This window comes from Chiloscyllium plagiosum, unplaced genomic scaffold (assembly GCF_037043375.1).
Source record: "Chiloscyllium plagiosum isolate Xiang-an unplaced genomic scaffold, Cpla_swu_hap1 HiC_scaffold_31, whole genome shotgun sequence".
In the NCBI taxonomy this organism is placed as follows: Eukaryota; Metazoa; Chordata; class Chondrichthyes; order Orectolobiformes; family Hemiscylliidae; genus Chiloscyllium; species Chiloscyllium plagiosum.
Genome location: NW_028270169.1, coordinates 36,882,798 through 36,903,631, shown reverse-complemented (window position 1 = coordinate 36,903,631; position 20,834 = coordinate 36,882,798). Strand labels below are relative to the sequence as shown.

The 20,834-nt window shown below is 40.4% G+C and overlaps 1 protein-coding gene across 7 annotated transcripts in view; it reads left to right on the top strand.

Moving 5' to 3' along the window:
• Positions 1-20,834, top strand: part of LOC148141881 (syntaxin-1A) — a 259,187-nt gene that overhangs the window by 161,965 nt on the left and 76,388 nt on the right. For all 7 annotated transcript variants that reach the window (XR_015752360.1, XM_043718631.2, XM_087977429.1 and 4 more), the window contains exon 6: positions 6,076-6,184. Coding sequence is in view for 6 of the 7 variants with exons in the window: in XM_043718631.2 (XP_043574566.1) it covers positions 6,076-6,184 (109 nt within the window). In the remaining variant the exon portion in view is untranslated. The remainder of the gene's footprint in view (positions 1-6,075; positions 6,185-20,834) is intronic.

Here is a 20,834-nt window from a genome sequence, read left to right as displayed (position 1 = left end):
TAACTAGCAATTAATGTAGTCCCAACTGTGCAAGGTGAGCATATGCATAGGGAGCATTTTGCAAATGTGAAGAGGGCCTTTCAATACTTTAATAATTTAATGAATAATTTTAACATGCTGGATTGATTAGAGATAGTCAACATGGCTTTGTGCATGGGAAATCATGTCTCACTAACTTGATTGAGTTTTTTGATAAAGTAACAAAGAGGATTGATGAGGGCAGAGTGGTAGATGTGATCTATATTGACTTCAGTAAGGTGTTCAACAAGGCTCCCCATGGGAGACTGGTTAGCAAAGTTAGATCATATGGAATACAGGGAGAACTAGACATTTAGATACAGAACTGGCTCAAAGGTAGAATACAGAGGGTGACGGTGGAGGGTTCTTTTCAGACTGGAGGCTGTGACCAGTGGTGTACCACAAGATCAGTGCTGAGTCCACTGCTTTTCACCATTTATATAAATGATTTGGATGTGAGCATAGGAGATATAGTTAGTAAGTTTGCAGATGACACAAAAATTGGAAGTGTAGTGACAGCGAAGAAGGTTACCTCAGTACAACGGGAACTTGATCAGATGGGCCAAAGTGGCGAGGAGGAGCAGGTAGTGTTTAATTTAGCTAAATGTGAAGTGCTGCATTTAGGAAATGCAAATCAGGGCAGGACTTATACACTTAACGGTCCTGGAGAGTGTGACTGTACAAAGAGACCATGAAGTGCAAGTTCATGAAAGTGGAGTCGCAGGTAGAATAGTGAAGAAGGCGTTTAGTATGCTCTCCATTATTATTCACAGCATTGAGTATAGCAGTTGGGAAGTCATGTTGTGGCTATACAGGACATTGGCTAGGGCACTTATGGAATAATGAGTGCAATTCTGGTCTCCCTCCTATTGGAAGGATGTTGTGAAACTTGAAAGGGTTCAGAAAGGATTTGCAAGAATGTTGCCAGGGTTGGAGGGTTTGAGCAATAGGGGTAGGCTGAATAGGCTGGGGCTATTTTCCCTGGAGCATCAGAGGCTGAGGAGTGTTTAGAATTAGAATCCCTACTGTATGGAAACAGCCCCTTCGGTCCAACAGGGTCCACGCCAACCCTCCGAAGAATATCCCACCCAGACCCATTCCCCTACATTTACCCCTGACTCATGCACTTAACCTACACATCCCTGAACACCATGGGCAATTTAGCATGGCCAATTCACCTAACCTGCACATCTTTGGATTGTGAGAGGAAACTGGAGACGGAGAGGAAACCCACTCAGACATGGGGAGAATGTGGAAACTCCACACAGGCAGTCACTCGAGGCTGGAATCAAACTTGGGTCCCTGAGGCTGGAATCAAACTGTGAGGCAGCAGTGCTAACTACTGAGCCATCATGCCACCCTTAAGTGACCTTATAGAAGTTAATGAAATAATGAGGAGCATGGATCGGGTAAATAGACAAGGTCTTTTCCCTGGGTTGGGGGAGTCAGAACTAGAGAGCATAGGTTTAGGGTGGGGGGGAAAGATATAAAAGGGACCTAAGGGGCAAATTTTCATGCAAAGGGTGGTGCATGTATGGAATGAGCTGCCAGAGAAAGTGGTAGAGACTGTTACAATTACAGCATTTAAAAGGCATTTGGATGGATACATGAATAGGAAGGTTTGAGAAGAATATGGGCCAAGTGCTTGCAATTGGGACTAGATTAATTTAGAATATCTGGTCGGCATGGACGAGTTGGACCGAAGGATTTGTTTCCATGCTTTACATCTCTGTGACACTCTGCAGGTTAAATGCAGAGACCAGAGATGCCCTGTGTATGCAGCAGAATACAAATCTTTCCTTATTTGATATGGTCCCCTATGTTTCATGTGCTGCTTGTAATTGTGCATCTTAGAAATAGGAGAAAGTCTGCACTGGCAGCAAGTGGACAGGAAACGGAAAGATCTTTGATCAGACTGGCCAGTCAAACAAATGCTTAATATTGGTTTAAAAATAACACAGTCCAATTGGATGGTAATGTGTTTCTTTCCAGACTCATTCTTTTTTCTATTGGTGAAGATCTGTGGCAAGCCTTTTCCTTCATAATTGTTGTACATCTTCTTACCTTGGGAGGGACAAATCTCTGATCCGTTCAAAACCTGGCTCTTGGTATTCTGCTGTCATCTCTTGCTGCCTCTTCATCCTGTGTCTAGCTGTTGTCTTTGGAGACAATTCTCTTTGGATTGTTTTCTCTCCTTATGCCTCGCTTTGGGCCTGTACATCTGTCATTGATCAGAGGAAGAGGCATTCTCTTTTCTATGCTCAGCCATTACTTGTCCTTTTTTTTTTGCTGTGTATATTATTGTCCATTCCCAGTGCTTGCTTCCATTTTCATTTAGCGGATACTTGTTATATCCTTTAAACTTTGAAATAGTTTTTTTTTTGAGAAAAGAATATATTGAATAAACGTTTGGTTTACCACAACCATGGGAAAACTGTTTATCATTGGCAACATAAACAGGTTTGGAAACAAACTATCTATGAACCTCAGGGTTAGCATCCTCTGATATGCTCCTGAACAGCCAGCAATGTTATAATATGTTACAACTTATTGTGTTTACCACAATTAATATTACTATGTTTTAATCGTAACAAAGGAAGAGGTAGAATGGTGTCAGGTGGCTATTGGACCCAAGCTTAGGGAAGGATAAAATAATGAATATATTTAATTATTACCTAAATCGATATTCATTCGAGAAAACAGTACCCAATATATTTTACTTCTAATTTTTCACTCAGTCATAATGTCAGGAATGGGCCTGTTCACTGATTATTCCCATCTCCATTCACAGTTCTTCCAATAAAGAAACCTGCCAACTAATCGAAAGATTTGGGCAAAATTCCAAGCTAAAGCTGAGAAATGGTCAATAACATGATGTCTCTCGTAATGACCATTGCACACATGAGAAATCACAACTATCTCTCCATAGTTTTCACAGCCCTGCCAATGCCATATCAAATGCTGTAAATATCTTAGGGTCATCAGTGACCAGCAGCTTAACCAGACTGGCATAACAGTTGTAATTACAGAGTAAGGTGGGGAGCTCTGAAATTAGCAACTCGTCATATGATCCCTTCAAATTCTCTAGAGTGTGCAGTGCTCAAGTTAGGTATCTGATAGAATAGTCACCACTCACTGTACAGGTTACAGTGACAATAGCACTTAAGCAGAAATTAAAGAATCTTAAATTTTTCAGGAGAACTCATTGGTCAACTTCAGAAATGCAGAAGTGGGTTCAAGGATCAGGGGCTTCAGTAGTCTTAGAATCTTAGAATCCCCACAATGTAGAAACAGGGCCTTTGGCCCAGCAAGTTCACACTGACCCTCCAAGCAGTATCCCACCCAGATCCATTACCTTATTTCTCTACATTTCCCCTGACTAATGCACCTAACACTACAGGCAATTTCGCATGGCCAATCCACCTAACCTGTACATCTTTGGATTGTGATAGGAAACCGGAGCACCAGGAGGAAACCCACGCAGACACGGGGCGAATGTACAAACTCCACACAGACAGTTGCCCGAGGCTGGAATCAAACCCAGGTCCTTGGTGCTGTGAGGCAGCAGTGCTAACCACTGAGCCACCGTGCCGCCCCTGTGGTGGGGTAGGGAGAGTAAAGCAGTTTTTTTTTTAAAATAGTTCACGTGGTGTAGTCAGCACTGGCAAGGCCAATATTTACTCGCCCTTGAGAAGGTGAAAGTAAGCTGCTTACTTGAACTACTGCAGCCCGTTAAGGAACACAGGAACATTGGACCGGAGAAGGCTATTCATCCCCCCAAAACTGTTGTACCATTCAATGGGTTTATGGCTGATGTGTCATGTAACTCCATATGGCTGCCTTAATACTTTTGCTTAACAAAAATGTATCTACCTGAGATTTAAAATTAAAAACTGACCCTGCATCCATTTCTATTTGTAGAAGGGAGTTCCAAACATCTACCACCCCTTGTGTGTAAAGAGCTTCATAACCCCTCTCTTTAACAGTTCGTCCCTAATTCTCAGACTATGGCCCTTGGTTCTAGAATCCCCAACCAGTGGAAATAGTTTATCTTTATCTACACTGTATTTTCCTGATAATATCTTGAAACCTTCAATCAGATCACCCTTTAACCTTCTAAGTTGAAAACTAGCCTAATTTGTATAATCGTTGTTCATTACTTAACCCATGAAGTACAGGTATCATCCTTGCAAACCTACATGATACTCCCTCCAAAGCCAATATGTCTGGCCTTAGGTTGGTGTCCAGATATGCTCACAGTTCTCCAAATGGAGTCTAACCAGGGTTTTGTACAACTGCAGCATAACCTCTGCATCCTTATACTCCAGTCCTTTACATACCCAGTAATCCATTAGCTTTCTCGATTATTTTCTTCATCTGTCTATAACATTTTAAAAATCTATGCACCTGAACCCTCAAGTCTCTTTGGACACCACCCACAGTATTTAACACCACACCATCTAGAAAGTACTCTGATCAATCCTTTTTTTGGTCCAAAAGGTTGACCTCCATCTGTCACAGTTTTGCCTATTCATTTAGTTATCAATATCCCTTTGTTATTTTATGATATCCACACTGTATCATGACATTAACTTTGTGTCATCAGCAAATTTGAATATATGACTCTCTCTGTCATTATCTAAAGAGTTAAGACATAATGTGAATAATTGAAGCCGTACACAGATCTTCTAGGGATGTCACTGTCACATCCTGTCAATTTGAGTTCCTTCCCATTATCCCTACTTTCAGTCACCTTACATTTAATCAATTTCCTAGCCATGTAATAGGCCCTCAGTTCCATGAGCTTCTACCTTAGTTCTCTTGTGTGGAATTTATTAAATCCCTCCTGGAAGCCCATATAAATAAAGTCCATTGACATTCTCCTGTCCACTATCTTTGTCAACTCTTCAAAAATTTCAGCGAGGTTTGTGAGGCATAACTACCATGTCCATGCTGGCTCTCCCTGATTAACTGAATGTTTTCAAGGTATTCAGTTACGCCATGCTTGATTATACACTTCAACATGTTTCCCCCCCACCTCCCAACCAATGTTAGGCTCACTGGTGTGTAATTCAAATACAGAAATTGCTAGAGAAACTCAGCAAGTCCAGCAGCACATGTGAGAAGAAAGGGGAGTGAACATTTTTGAGTCCAGTGACGTATCATCAGAACGACTCATCCAAATGTTCTGATAAAGACTTGCTGGAAAATGTTAACTCTGCTTTCTTTCCACAGATGATGCCAATCCTGCTGAGTTTCTCCAGCAATTTCTGTTTTTGTTTCAGATCTCCAGAATTATTTGTTTATTTATTTGTCTGTAATTCCCTGCTTTTCCTCTTTCATTTCTCTTAAAAAGTGGAGTGATGAATGCAATTTTCCAATTCCAGAGAGACACCTCCTACATTTAGAGAACTTTCACTAGGGAGATTACAATGTACTCGTTATTTGATGTAGGTATGCCCACAGTGCCATTAGAGAGGGGATCCCAGGCATTTGACTCAGTGACTGTGAAAGAGAGACGATAGATACATTTTCAAGTCAGGATGGTGCATGGCTGGATGGTGGAGTACTTGGCAGGATCAAAAAGAATCATTCTCGTATCAAACGTACTGCTTCCAATTCTGTTTGGAATAATTGATATGAATGGAATTATAATTGAAGTCATTGTTTGCTGATGAAGTGTTTTTATCTTGTATTCCCAGTAACCGACTATCTGCCATTAGTGAGAGAAAAAGTGTAAAGTATACAGAAAAAGAATGTATTTATAATATGCTATTTGAAAACAATTTTGAATACAAATGAATATTACTCTTTCCTTTTTAGATTAAAAGTTTAGTGTCCATACAAAGTGAAGGGCCCAGAATTGGAAACTGTGCATATAAAGTGTAAATAATGTAAGTTTTCTCAGGCAGTATTTCCATTGATAGAATCAGGGGCCAGGTACTGTCCTCAACTGGGGAATAGTACAGGACACAAGGACAACAAATGACACTGTAGCTCTTTCAAATGTGTTTTTATTGCACAACTCCAATTTTAATTGTCTCTTTTTGCTTACAGCATTCTACCCTGTCCCGTAAATTTGTAGAGGTGATGTCTGAGTACAATGGTACACAGACTGATTACAGGGAGCGTTGCAAAGGACGAATCCAGCGACAACTCGAAATCAGTAAGTGCCTGTGACTGTTTTTGGAATGAGTGCTATAAATAGAGAACCACGGTAAGGTAATGGTGCTCAATGTGCAGGCTGCTTATAACCTGGACTTGCTGCTGTTCTGTGTGTGAAAAAAGCAAAGCTTTCAAAATTAACTCTGTGAAAGAAGGGAATTTCGAGTCGACTGTAAATTTTCTGTACTTTGGGTCCACGAGACGAAGGTGAATACTGACAAATACAGATACATACTGTTACATAGGGAATGGATGGTCTGCCTAAATGCATGGTCAGTGACACTGGATCTAAAGAAATGTCTGTCACAAAATGTAATACCTATTAACAGCAGTACGCAGCTTGGGTCCCACTTAAATTAATGATGTGTGAAGAACTAACCTCCCTGACATTTCTGGGACTGTTACTGTAAAGGCAACACCAGTGCCTTACATGATAAAGCAGGGATTGAGGAAATATACTCACTGACTACATATGGGGAAGAGGGATGAGATTGAAGTGAGGTATACAGTGATGATCTGACTGATATATACAGAAATGTAATTAACTAGTCATATATGAAAAGAATGTAGTTGACAAATAAATACTGAGAATGTGATTGATTGGATTATAAATGATACTAATGTGATGGACACAAGCATGGATACATAGTCATGTATTTGAAATAAGTTAATTTGTGATTCTGCTCCTGGGATGCAGGAAACATGGTTAGAAGTAAAAAAGCAAATATATTATCCCATTGCAAAAATAAATATTTGTAAATATTCAGTTTTAAACTTCCTAAGCATCATGTCATGATACTATTTAATGTCATTGGTGTTTCTCTTGAGTCATCCTACATAGAAACAAAGAAAAAGTTTAGTTGTACATCGCATTTTCATGTCTGTGGAATGTCTTAAAGTATTTCACAAGTATTTACTTCTGAGATTCAATCACTAATATTATGAAAGCAAAGGCAGCAACTAAATTACACACAGCATCCCACAAGCCACACCATTAATAATGCCTGCTTTGCCTGATCTAATTTGCTGATATTGTTTAAGGGAGTTCCTTTGGCCAAAATACCGGCATGCTCCATACTCTTGGTATTTTGCCATGGTATTTTTTACATTCATATATTTTTTAAAAAGTCTTCGTTTTAGTCACAACTGACAGTAATTATAACAAGTCAACACTTCCTAGATATTGCACGGACTTTCGCTGGGATTCCATTTCCCAGCTATTGATCAATCCCAAATAATCATGCACAATAGAAAACGCTGGAGTTTAGATATTTAAGCTTTGTGATTAATGCAATGTGGACCTTTGGCAGAAAAGATGTCCATGCAACATCCTGAAATAAACTAGTAGAAAATCACATTCACACTTATTTGCATTAGAAATAAATGGAATGAGAACATAGGAGAATTTGCGGATGAGAAAGAGATATTCATCCGATCAATACATCTTCCTCTAGAGTTCTAAATCATTAGTTAAACCCATCTCTCTAACACCCAAACTATCACATTGAAGTCTGTTGCTGTTGTAACCCCACTGTATCCAAACATCTGTACTTAACTGTCTTGCTTGTGAATTATTTTCATTTTAAAAGGAAAGAAAGTTCCTTCTGATATGTATTCAGTACTTATGATTCTATGCCCCCTAATTTAATTTAAAATAACATTCACAGTTTACTTTAGCACTGCCAATTAATATTTAATGTATCTCTGTGAGGTCCCAGTTTAACTGACCTTCTTTACAGCCTGTAGAACCTGAGTTCCTCTAATCTTTTTTCATGTCTCATCCTATTTCCACTTGGGATTTGTTCTGTTGCACTGATCATCAAACACTGGCCGTGTTTGGCATGTCAAATGCTTCAATGCCCTGGAATTGCAATTGTGCCAGAACTTCAGAACCTCTTGAAATCAAAAAAAAAGTTTTCTCTGTCTCTCAGCTTGGCAGATCCCTTTGAAAGAGATAGGGGGCTTGATAAATATTCAGCCTGTGCTGATCTTTGGAAAGCCAGCAAATGCTAAAGAATAGCAGAAAGACCTGGATTTAGCAATCTTAATGACTTCAAATGAAGTAACACATTATTAGATGTCTGGGTATCCACGTCATGTATTACTCATCACTGATATGTGGGCAGATGCTTTGTTAGCAATCAGAACACATCACATTGAGCTTTGATGAACAGCAGCCTGACATTTTATTACATGGTAATAGTCCGATATGCAAATATAACTGTGTCTCGAAGCAAATTTCTAAATTTGTATGATGGCTACTGTACAAATTACATATATTGATGGAAGAGGCAAGGTCATTTGGGATAGAAAGCCCTATGAATGTAGAATCCAGCCAACAATTCAAATAAGCTACTTAAATCTAATACAAATGAGCAAGAAAACCAAGTAGATCTCTGTGAAGTCAAAAAACAATTACATTTTAAGCCTGACTAGATGGATATTGTGTGGTAAAAATAGACTCTTAATTAGTAATAGGCCTAGCATGGTGATGAAGGACATATATGTGAAACAAGTTAACTCTTCACTTTCCCTCCTTTTCCTTTTCCTTTTGCTTAGACATTCTTTGAGCAGAAAATGTCTGTGTATCTCTACATATTATTTCATCACACTTTCTTTGTATTTTCTCCATATCTCATTCAGCCCTCACCTCAATCTACCACTGTCCTGTCTTCCCACTGCAACTTGCCTTCTCCGCACTGCTGAATGCCAATAGTGCCCCTACTGCTACCTGACTAAATCCACCACCATCCCACACCACCACCACCATTCTATATCTTGACTCTTCAAACCTTGCATGCCCCACTTCCCAACTAACCACTGTACCCACCCTCCCACCCTCACTGTCCATGTGCTCCATTCCTCTTCCTTATCTGATCCCATCGGCTCATTATCCAACTCCTACCTGCATCCTCTATTAGCCACCACTGCCCTCCACATGTGCACTCTGTTCCTCCCCAACTTTGCCCCACACCAGGCTTTAGTTCACATCCTGCACCCCTTCTGATTACCTGCCCCATCCACCTCAGCTGCCTCTGCTCCCTTCTCTTGTATTCACATATGGGATGCAGGCATTGTCATCAGTGCGAGCATTGATTGCTCATCTACAATTCTCCTTGAAAAGATTGTGGTGATCTGTTTCTTGAACTACTGCAGTCCATGTGCTGCATGTGGACCTAGAATGCCATTGGGGAGGGGAATTCCATGATTTTGACCCAGCAACAGTGAAGTAAACAGTGAAATATGGTGGATGATGAGTGGCTTGGATGGGAACTTGCAAGTGACGATGTTTAAATGATCTGCTGCCCTGTCCAGCTGGGTGGGGATGGTCGCGAAAATGAATGGTGCTATCTGAGGAAGACTGATGAATTTCTGCAGTTCATGTTCTCAATAGTACACATTGCTGCTACTGGCTGGTGGTGGTAGCATGAGTGAATATTTATGGATGTGGTGCCAATCAAGCAGACTGCTTTGTCCTGGATGATGTCAAACTTCTTAAGTGTTGTTGCACCTATCCAAGCAAGTGGGGAGTGCTCCATCACATTCCTGACTTGTGCCTTGTAAATGATCGACTGGCATTTGGGGTATCAGCAAGTGACTTACATGGAGCAGGATTCCTAGCCTCTGATGTACTCCTGTAACCATAGTACTTATATGCCAGGCCCAATTCAATTTCTGGTCATGATAACCCTAGGATGTTGATAATGGGGAGTTCAGTGATGTTAACACCATTGAATATCAAGGAATGATGGTTAGATTTTCTCTTTTCAGAGATAGTGATTGCCTTGTATTGTGTGGTGTGAATGTTTTCAGCCCAAATCTAGATATTGCCCAGATCTTGCTGCATTTAGACATGGACTGCATCAGTATCTGAAGGTTTGCAAATGGTACTGAACATTGTACTTTGTACTTTGTGTCAATGGCAAGCATCCCTAATTCAGATTTTATGATGGAGGAAAGGTCATTAATGAAGCTGCTAAAGATGGTTTCTTGCTATAATGGAAACCTGGCTAAAGGAGGGGCAAAATTGGCAGCACAATATCGTTGGATATCATTTTCAGACAGTGGATGACAAAAAAAAGGGAGGATTGTGGCAGGTTACAATACTGGTTAAAGAATCAATTACAGTTGTGAGAAGAGATGATTTACTAAACAGGTTAACAAATTAGGCTTCATGGTTTCAGCTTCAGAATAAACAAGGGGCAGTCACATTACTCGGAGTTTACTACAAACCGCCAAATAGTGAATGGGAGATAGAAGAATATAAATGTAGACAAATTCTTGCCTGTAGGAATAAGAGGGTAATCATAGTAGGAGACTTTAACTATCCCAATATCAACTGAGTTTCAAACAATATAACGGACATAGTACATAAACGTTTCACTTTCAGTGTCCAGGATTTTTTTTTGAATAATACATGACAAGCCAACTTGAGGGGACTCAATTCTGGATTTAGATTTGGGAAATGAAGATGAAGATGTGGATGTGGATGAAGTGATAGTGAGCAAGGGTATCAGAGATAGTGACCCCAATTCGTTTACATTAGATTAGATTCCTTACAGTCCTTACCGACCCTCCGAAGAGTAACCCACCCAGACCCATTTCCCTCTGACTAATGCACCTAACACTATGGGAAATTTAATGTGGCCAATTCACCTGACCTGCACATCTTTGGACTGTGGGAGGAAACGAGAGCACCCAGAGAAAACCCACACAGACACAGGGAGAATGTGCAAACTCCACATAGACAGTCGCTCGAAGCTGGAATCAAAACTGGGTCCCTGGCGCTGTGAGGCAGCAGTGCTGAGCCCTATTAGATTTGGTATCTATTATGGAAAAGAACAGAGATAAATCTGGAGTAAATTTTTTAACTGGGAGAAAGCAAATTTCACAAAACTGAGAAGTGATTTGGTGAGGTAGGCTGTATAGGACTGCTGAAGGATAACTTAGTGGGAAACCAGTGGAAGGCGCTACAAATTGAGCTCCCACTGGAGAGAGGTAGATATGTCCCCTCTAAAAGAATAAGAATGGTACTGTCAAATCTCGAGGAACCAAAAATACAGGGGAAGATTAAACAGAAAAAGAAAGCTTGTGATAGTCTCAAAAAACTCAACACTGCAGATATCCGAGAGGAGTATAGAAAGTACCGGGATCAAATTTAAAAACAGAAAATTAAAAAGGACATAAAGAAATATTAAGATAAAGGAAAAACCAAAGATGTCTTACTAGTGAATAAAGAGCAAAAGGATAGTTAAGGAAAAGTTGGAACCTCTCAGAGATGAAGGGAACTTTGTGTGAAGATCCAGCGGATATGGGGAGAATTTTAAATGCATTTTTCATCTTTGTATTCACAAAGGAAAGGGATGATGTGGATATAGTAATCCAAGAGGAGCAGTGTAAAATGTTAGACAAAATAAACATAACGAGAGGAAGTATTAGGGAAATTGTAAGTGGACATGTTGCCCGGGCCCGATGGATTGTTCCCTGGGATGTTGAAGAACGTCAGGAAGGAAATAGCAGATTCTCTGAGGATTATTTTCTAATCTTTATGGGACACAGGTGAGGTGCCAGAGGATTGGATGAATGCAAACGTAGTTCCATTGTTTAAAAAGGGTACAAAGGAATTGCCAAATAATCATAGGCCAGTTAGTCTTACTTCAGTGGTGGGCACATTGTTAGAATCAGACCTAAGAGATTTAAAAACTGTCACTTAGAAAGGCATGGACTAGTCAGGGAGAGTCAGCATGGCTTTGTTAAGGAATGGGCATGCCTTACAAATATGATTGAATTCTTTGAGAATGTATCAAGGACAATCGATATGGGTATTGTGGTAGATGTTTTCTACATGGATTTTAGTAAGGCATTTGACAAGGTCCTACATGGCAAACCAGTCAAAAAGGTAAAAGCCCACATGATGTAGGGTACGTGTTGAATTGGATCCAAAGTTGGCTTATAACAGGAAACAAAGGGAAATGGTTGATGACTGCTTTTGTTATTGGAAAGCTGTTTCAATCGGTGTTCTTACAGATAAGTGCACGTGACATATATCCTTTTAATGAATTCTCACCATAAGATCTTTTACATTGATCAATGCAATGGGCCATTGCATTTCAGGTTCTTATCCAAAAGATGATCTCATCTCAGGGTTTGTAACTGGACTTATAATGCTCAAATCAACCTCTCCCAATCCTATGACCTCTTCCACCTGGAAAGGCTGTTATAGAGAAACATCACCACCTAGAGGTACACACACCATCCTGCCTTGGAACTATTTGTAGCTACGTCAAAATCCTGAAGCACCCGTAATAACAGCACAGTGATTTACCTATATCCCATGAACAGCAGCAGTTGAACAAAGCAGCTCACCACCACATTCCTTTCAAAGAAATTAGAAATGGGAAATAGGTAAATGGCCCAGACAGTGATATGTGAATTCTGTGAACAGATAAAAAGAAGCTCCAGGTGCTAACCTAAATGAATGGGAGGAAGAAGTTAGGAGCCAGTGGTAATTTTCTTTAACTAGTAATCCAGGGACCAGACCTGGAGCCATGTTTTTGGATCCCATCATAGCAAGTGTCGAAATTAAAAATAGCCATTTGGAGATGGGTTTTGATGAGGAGTTCTGCCATCCTCACCTAAACAACCAACATGTGACTCCGGACCCACAGCAATGTGATTGACGCTTAACTGGCCTCTGAAGTGACTCTAACAAGTAACTCGGTTCAAAGAGTAATTAGGGGACAGCAAGAAATACTGGCCTACCAAGCAATGCCAAAACTCATGAATGCATCAATTTAAAAAAATGACTTCACAATTGCTGTTTTGTAGTATCTTCATTATTCATTAACTCCCACTAATTGACTCCGAAGATAACAGCGAAGATTAAACTGGTAATCAGAAGAGTTTCTCAGGGCTCAGTATTGGGGCCTTCATCCTGTCCAGTATTTAGAGTATTTGTTTGTTATCTGCTAACAGTACTGAGCATGTGTGAGAGAAGAGCCAAAAATATTATCAATGGATATTAGTGGATGAGAACACTTTAATGATTGTGTGTTAATTGATTGGTACAAGATTTACACATTTCTAATGAATCTGGGTAAGTGGATCATTTATAAATGTTCTGCTTTGGTTTTATTTTGTGCTGAGTCTTTTTGTCACGGAGCCAGTTTCTGCACAAAGTTGCCAGCTGTGCTTGGAGGTAATAATGGAGGTTTTACCACATGATCTCTAGCATACAAACTCCACTTCCATTAAATGGCTTTCCTTTTTAATGCATCAATAACTAATAAATTAAAGTGTTTGAAAAAACCATGTAAACAAATAAATACTGTTGCTATGATTGATATTGTGACTAGGACATTGATTCTTGGGAAAGCCGGATATTCTGATTCCTGAAGAAGGGCTCATGCCCGAAACGTCGATTCTCCTGCACCTTGGATGCTGCCTGACCTGCTGCGCTTTTCCAGCAACACATTTTCAGCTCTGATCTCCAGCATCTGCAGCCCTCACTTTCTCCTAGAAAATTCTTGATATGCCAGGAATCCTGACTGCCAAAATATCTGATGCGCTCTGCTGCGATCGTGCCCATTTTCCTCCTCCAGTCTCTCATCCAAGCTCATGTACAAATAAATGGAGCACTGGCACTTATGTAAAACATGAAACCAGCATACAGCTGCGATGAGATCAGCACTTGACATACAGGACACAGCCTGTCACACCTAGCAACGGCCTCACGCAACCAGAGGTTTTAAATATTCTGTACCCCAGGGTTTTGACTTCTGTGCTCTATAAATTCACAAGTTCAAGATCATTCAATGTTATTGCAGCCTGCCTTAATGTAGCATACCCTGCACAAACTGAAACCAACCGATAATCCAAGGAGCACTTCACCAGTTGTTGTAGCATGCCTTTTGTCTCTCCACTTCATCTGACATTTTACAAATGCTGAATTACATTAAATAATTCCCAGTGGAGCAGCCACAAAGCATGGTGTGTTTGTGGCATTGTAGTATGTAGATGTCATAATTCTGGCTTTTTCTCACTTTGTTATTTTTGTATGCATGACTTCAACTTCTAAACAATCTGAGTTTATCATCTGTGTCCCAACTTTCTATTTATTTCCTTAATTGAATGAATTGCTGAGTTGAGACTGAACAAGATGTCTATTACATTCACTACATTGAAGAGAAATTCGTCAACTACTCAATAGTACTGGGCCAGTTTTATCTGCAGCTAAAGAAATACACATGGCACAACAAAATACTAAACTACTAAAAAAAAATGAAACCTTGATACAGTGTCTTTGATAGATTTACACTGAGAGATACTGGTGCAATAAAATCAAGGCTTACAATCTAAGTACTAATGTTACAATATCTAGCGTTCTACAGTCAAACAGCAATGCCCTACACTTAACAAATCTTGTAAACAGAAAAGTCACCATGGTCCTAACTAGAGAGAGGCAACTGGCAGTGATTTAACCTGAGGGTCACCCCACCCTCAGGTTAGAGGAGAGGCTTTTATGGTACACTTGACCGATGTAGGTATTGAATCTACACTGTTGATGTTACTTTGAATGACAAACCAACCATCCAGCCAATTGAGCTAACCAATTGATGAGATCTGATGCACCTTTCCAATAATCAGACTCAGATTGAGATTGACACATTGGCGGAGCCTGACTTGCATAGTCAGATGCTGATAACCACCAGTCTTATGCATCAAGAGTTTTACCAAGGAACTGGAGTAGACCATTCATCTCTTCAATTCAATAATATCATGGCTCATTGGATTGTGGTATCAACTCCACTGTCCTTGATTACATTGCCTGTCAAAATCTAATTCAGCATTGGATAAATCCAGCCTGCTTGGTTTTCTGAGAAAGAGAATTCCACAGACTGGTAATCCATTGAAAGAATAATAATTTCCTTCATCTCCACCTTAAAAGGGAAACCTATCAAACTGTGTCACTTCATTCTAGTCTCCAACACAAGAGGAAAAATGCTATTGGTATCTACCCTGTTAAATCCTCTCTGATGTGTTTCAATATGACCACTTGTCAGTCATCAAAACTCCAATGGGTAAAGGCTCAACTAGCTCAATCTTTCTTCATAAGACAAGCCATTCATTCCAGGAATTAATTGAATGAAACTTTTTTGAATAGCTTCTAACACAATTATATTCTTTTACAAATAAGGAGAGCAAAACTGTACACCCGAGCCACAGATGTGGTCTACCAAGGCCTCGTAAGCTTCTCGACTTGTATATTCCATTTCCTTGTAAGAAACAACAATATTCTATTTGCTTCCTAATCATTTGCTTGTGATGTTAACTTTGTGATTCCTGTACCCAAATACCCAGAATTCTCTATACTACTGTCTACCTGTCTACTTAAATAATATTCTTCCTACTGAAATGGACTAGTTAACATTTCATCATGTCTTAGTCCATCAGCCAAATTTTCACCCAGTTGCTTAATCTATCTATATCCTTGTACAAACAGTCCACCTTCTCTTGACAACTTCTTTTCCCACCTGACTTGATGTCATTGCAAATTTAGTGACCATGCATTTGATCTTTTCATTCAAGTCAGTGATATCAAAGAGCCACAGAGTCATGTAGCATAGAAACAGGCCCTTCAGCCTACCATGCCTAAGCTGACTAACAAACACTAATCTCATTTACCTGCACTTAATCCGTAGCCTACTTTGCCCTGATATATTAAGTACTCCTCTAGATGCTTCTTATTTACAAGTGTATCAGCCTCCATCACTCTCTAAGCCAGCACATTCCGTATTTCCACCACCCTCTGGATGAAAAAAAATTCTTAGGTCTCTAAACCACTTAATCCTTACCACTGATCTTAGACACGTCTGCCACAGGGAAATGATTCTCACAATTTACCCTGTGTATGCCTCTCATAATTCTGTACACTTCAATCAGACTCCCCCTCCATTGACTCTGATCTAAGGTAAACTTAGCTTGCCCAGATATTCTTCATTTCTGAGACTTTCCATCCAGGCAACATGAATCTCCTCTTCACTCTGTCTAGTGCAATCACATCCTACTGATAGTGTGATGACCAGAACTGCACACAGTATTCCATCTGTGGCCTAACCAACATTTCTTAAAGTTGTAACAAGACTTCCTTGTTCCTGCGTGTCCTTGGTGGAGTGGGAGGGTGAGTTAAAGTGTTCAGCCACGGGGTGGTGGAGTTATGGTACGGGTGTCCCAGAGTTGTTCTCTGAAGCATTCTGCAAGTAGGCGCCCTGTCTCACTCTGACCAAGGACATGCAGGTCCCGGGCCTCCTCCATCACCACATCCTAACCACCCGATATCTGGAAGAAGGAAGCCTCATCTTCCACCTTGGGACCCTCCAACCATATGAGATCAATATGGATTTCACCAGTTTCTTCACTTCTCCTCCCCCCACCTTATCCCAGATCCAACCTTCCAACTCAGTACTGTCCTCCTGACCTGTCCTACTGTTCATCTTCCTTCCCACCTATCCATTGTACTCTCCTCTCTGACCTATCACCATTACCCCCACCTCCATCTACCTGTCGTACTCTCAGCTACCTCACCCCCCCAGGCCCACCCCCTCCCATTTATCTCTCCACTCTCTCAGCTCACAAGCCTCATTCCTGATGAAGGGCTTTTGCTCGAAAGATCGATTCTCCTGCTCCTCAGATGTTGCCTGACTGGCTGTGCTTTTCCAGCACCACACTCTAAACTCTAATCTCCAGCATCTGCAGTCCTCACTTTCTCCTATCCCTGCAATACCTGCTTTTCCAAGTGTTAACCCTAACCCTAAGAATTATTTTCAATAGTAAATGTTCAGACTAACTGCCTTTCTTGAACAAAAGAACCACATTAGGTTTATAGTTGAGGACCCAACATTAATTCCTGTGGTAGTCCACCAGCTGAACATAAGCCCATTTATCCCTGCTGTCTTCCTATTCATTCACTGGATATGGGTGTCAATGACTGGGCCAATTGTTAATGGTCAACCATGTTTCTGTGGGTCTGGAGTCACATGACGGTCAGACCAGGTAAGGATGACAGTTTCCTTCCTTGAAGGACATAATGAACCAGAACAGTTTTGCCAATAATTTCATGGTCATCATTAGGCTCTTAATTTCAGACTTTTTTGACTGAAATCAAATTCCACTATCGGCTATGGCAGGATTTGAACCTGGGTCCCCAGAATATTACCTGGGTCTCTGGATTAATACTCTAGTAATAATCCTATTAGGCCATTACTTCCCCACATGTCTGCTTCATATTAGCTGACTAGCCTATTACACATGCTAATATGTTATCCACTACACCATGAGTTTTTATTTCAGGTATTTCTGATCAAAAGTCTCTGTAATCCAAATTAACTAGATCAATTAAGAGTGCAGGATGGCATGTCAGGAGTAAAAACAGGCATACTTAAAAATGAGATGTCAACCTTGTGAAACTACAAAACAGGACTATGTGCATGCCAAGCAGCATAAGTAGCAACTCATTGGAAGAGGAGGAGGAGGCGGCTCCACAAGTTTTAACGAAAAAATTCCTTAATTGTGGGGCAGCACAAGACATTAGTGCAAAAGATAAGGCAGAAACATTTGCAGCAGTCTTCAGTCAGAAGTGCCAAGTGATTCATCATTGCCTCCTCCTCCAGAGATTCCCAGTATCATAGATGCCAGTCTTCAGCCAATTCAGTTCACTCTCTATGACATCAATATCAAAAACTGGAGGCATTGGCTACTGCAAAAGTTATGGGCACTGGCAACATTCTGGCCATAATACGAAAGACTTGCTTCAGGACTGCTGCACCCCTAGCCAAGCTGCATCTGCTCAAGAATGTGGAAATTGCCTAGGTATGTCTTGCACACAAAAACTAAATTATAACCAACCCAGGCAATCACAGTCTAATCTTGACCACCAGTAAAGTGATGGAAGGTGTCATCAATAATGCTATCGAAAAGCACCTGCTCAACAATAACCTTCTCACTGACGCCCTGTTTGGGTTCTGCCAGGACCACTCAACTTCTGACTTCATCATAGCCTTGGATAAGCATGGGCGCAAGAGTTGAATTTCAGAGGTGAGGCGTCAGTGACTGCCCTTGATATCAAGGCCGTATTTTACAGAATGTAGCATCAAGGGTCCATAGCAAAATGGATTCAGTGAGAATCAGGGGAAACTGGCTGTTGGTTGGAATCATACCTGACACAAAAGAAATGGTTGTTCGAGTTTCAATCATCTCAATTCTTGGACATCTCTGCAGGAGTTCCTCAGGGTAGTGTCCTGGGCCCAACCATCTTCAGCTGCTTCATAAATTACCTTCCTTCCATCCTAAGGTCAGAGGTGGAAATGTTTGCACAATGCTCAGCACCAGTCGCAACTCCTCAGATATTGAAACAGTCCATTTTCAAATGCAGCAAATCCTGGACAGTTATCAAGGCTGAGGCTGAAAAGTGACAACTAACATTAGCACCACAGAAATACCAAGCAATCACCATCATCAATAAGAGAGATCTAACCATTCATCGCATGAGATTCAATGGTATTATCATCATCGAATCCCCCACTATCAACATCCTATGGGTTACTATTGACCAGAGACTCAACTGGACTAGCCATACAAACTCAGCCATGCAAGAACAAGTCAGAGGTTGCAAATTCTGCAGCAAGTAATCCACCTCCTAACTCACTCAATTTTGATGAACATTTCACAATTTTTTTTAGTGCAGCCCACCATCCTTTCCTCATTCTTCCCCATAGCCTTCCCTATTCCAACCCAAGCATCTCTCCTGCATTTGAGATACTCTTCTTGATCTCCATTGCGATTATTGTTCTGGTATGCATCATTTACCTCCTTTCTCTTGCTTATTTTCTCATCAATATCCTTAGTCATCCAAAGTACTCTGACTTTGGATACCCTGTATTTATCTCTTATGGGTATGTACCATATTCATTGCACCCTATTCATCTCTCTTTTGAAATTCTCCCATTTCTCATCCACTGTTTTATCCACCAAAATTCATTTCCAACTACCTGCTCCAGTTCAACTTTTAGAACCCTAAAACCTGCCCTTTTTCAGCATGGGATGATAATCCTTGACTGATTTTTATCCTTTTCCAACTTAATATTGAATCTTGTTATATTATGATTGTCATTTCGTAAATGCTCACCCACTCTAACGTTCGCCATTTGACCTGCCTCATTTCCTATGATAAGATCCAGCACAGCTTTCTCCCTGGTAGAACTGGAAATGTACTGTTCCAGAGCATAATACAATGAGATATTGAGAACTGCATTAAATTGGCTTAAGTAGTGAGATATTGATAACTGCAATAACCAGACTTATACAGCGAGATATTTAAAACTGCTATAAACACCCTCACACAGCAACTGTAATATTCAATCTTAAACAGTAAGATATTGATAACTACTCAAAACAAGCTTACAAAGTGAGATATTGATAACAGTAATAAGCAGCCTTATACAGCAGGACTAGATTACAGCAGACAGCCTTTTTCAGCAAGCTATTAATGCATTGCAATAACAAAGCTTGTCCACTTTATCCATACCAGTCATGTATTTTCACAGAAGAAAGATGGCCTTTGAAAGTCTGCAGCTTTTCTTGACAAATCATAGATACAATTATCTCTCTTTTATCTGGAAAATCCACCAAACAGAACTCCCCATTTATTAGTGCTGGCTAATTGTGCAGGCACATTCTCTGAGTCACAAGGAAGTTAGTTACCCTGTTGACTAAATAAGTGATTTATTTCAAATTGTGTTCTAGCACTAAGAAATGGGTCTCATCTTATTTGGATTCAGATTTTTGCTCTTCATTATCATAGGAGAGATATAGTGACAATGTCACTGGACTAGTAATCCACGCTGCAGACTAATGTTCTGGGGACATATGTTTGAAGCCACCAGTGGTGAAATTTAAATTCAGCAAAGTCTGGAATAAAAATCTGGCCCAATGACCATGTAAACAATGTTGATGGTCATAAAAACATACCCTGATTCACTGTCCTTTCGGGAAGGAAATCTGCCATTTGGACCTGGCCTGGGCTGCACATGACTCCAGACCCACAGCAATGTGAGTGACTCTTATCCACCTTCTGGGCACTTCGGGATAAGCGACAAGTGCTGGCCGAGTCAGCAATGCCCATGTCCTGTGAAGAAACTGTTTAAAATCTTTACTGAAGAATATATGAGGTTTGTGTCTGTGTCCAGGCATGGAGAGAGAAGAATATTGGGCAGAGGGTTTGCTGCTGACATACTTTGGCAGCACCCAATTGTAATTTCCAGCTGGCATTCTGGAGTTAAACTGTGGCACAAGCCTCATTTTAGCTTCGGATATTATACTGATGTGGTGGGATCTCCTATCCTCAAGTTTACTGCCGTGACAATTCACAGGATTGTACACGATAGAAAAAAACATACAATTTTATGTGTTAAAAGGACCTTTGTTAGACCTCATTTAGAATACTGTGTCCATGTTTGATCCTCCCATTTGTGGTTGATGTTGAGCTTTAGGAAAATTTCAGAGAACAGCCACAAGCTTGATACCTGGTTTGAAACACTTTAGCTATCCAGATAGATTTTAAAAAGTGGGTGCCTATATATGGTAGAAGAGGATGG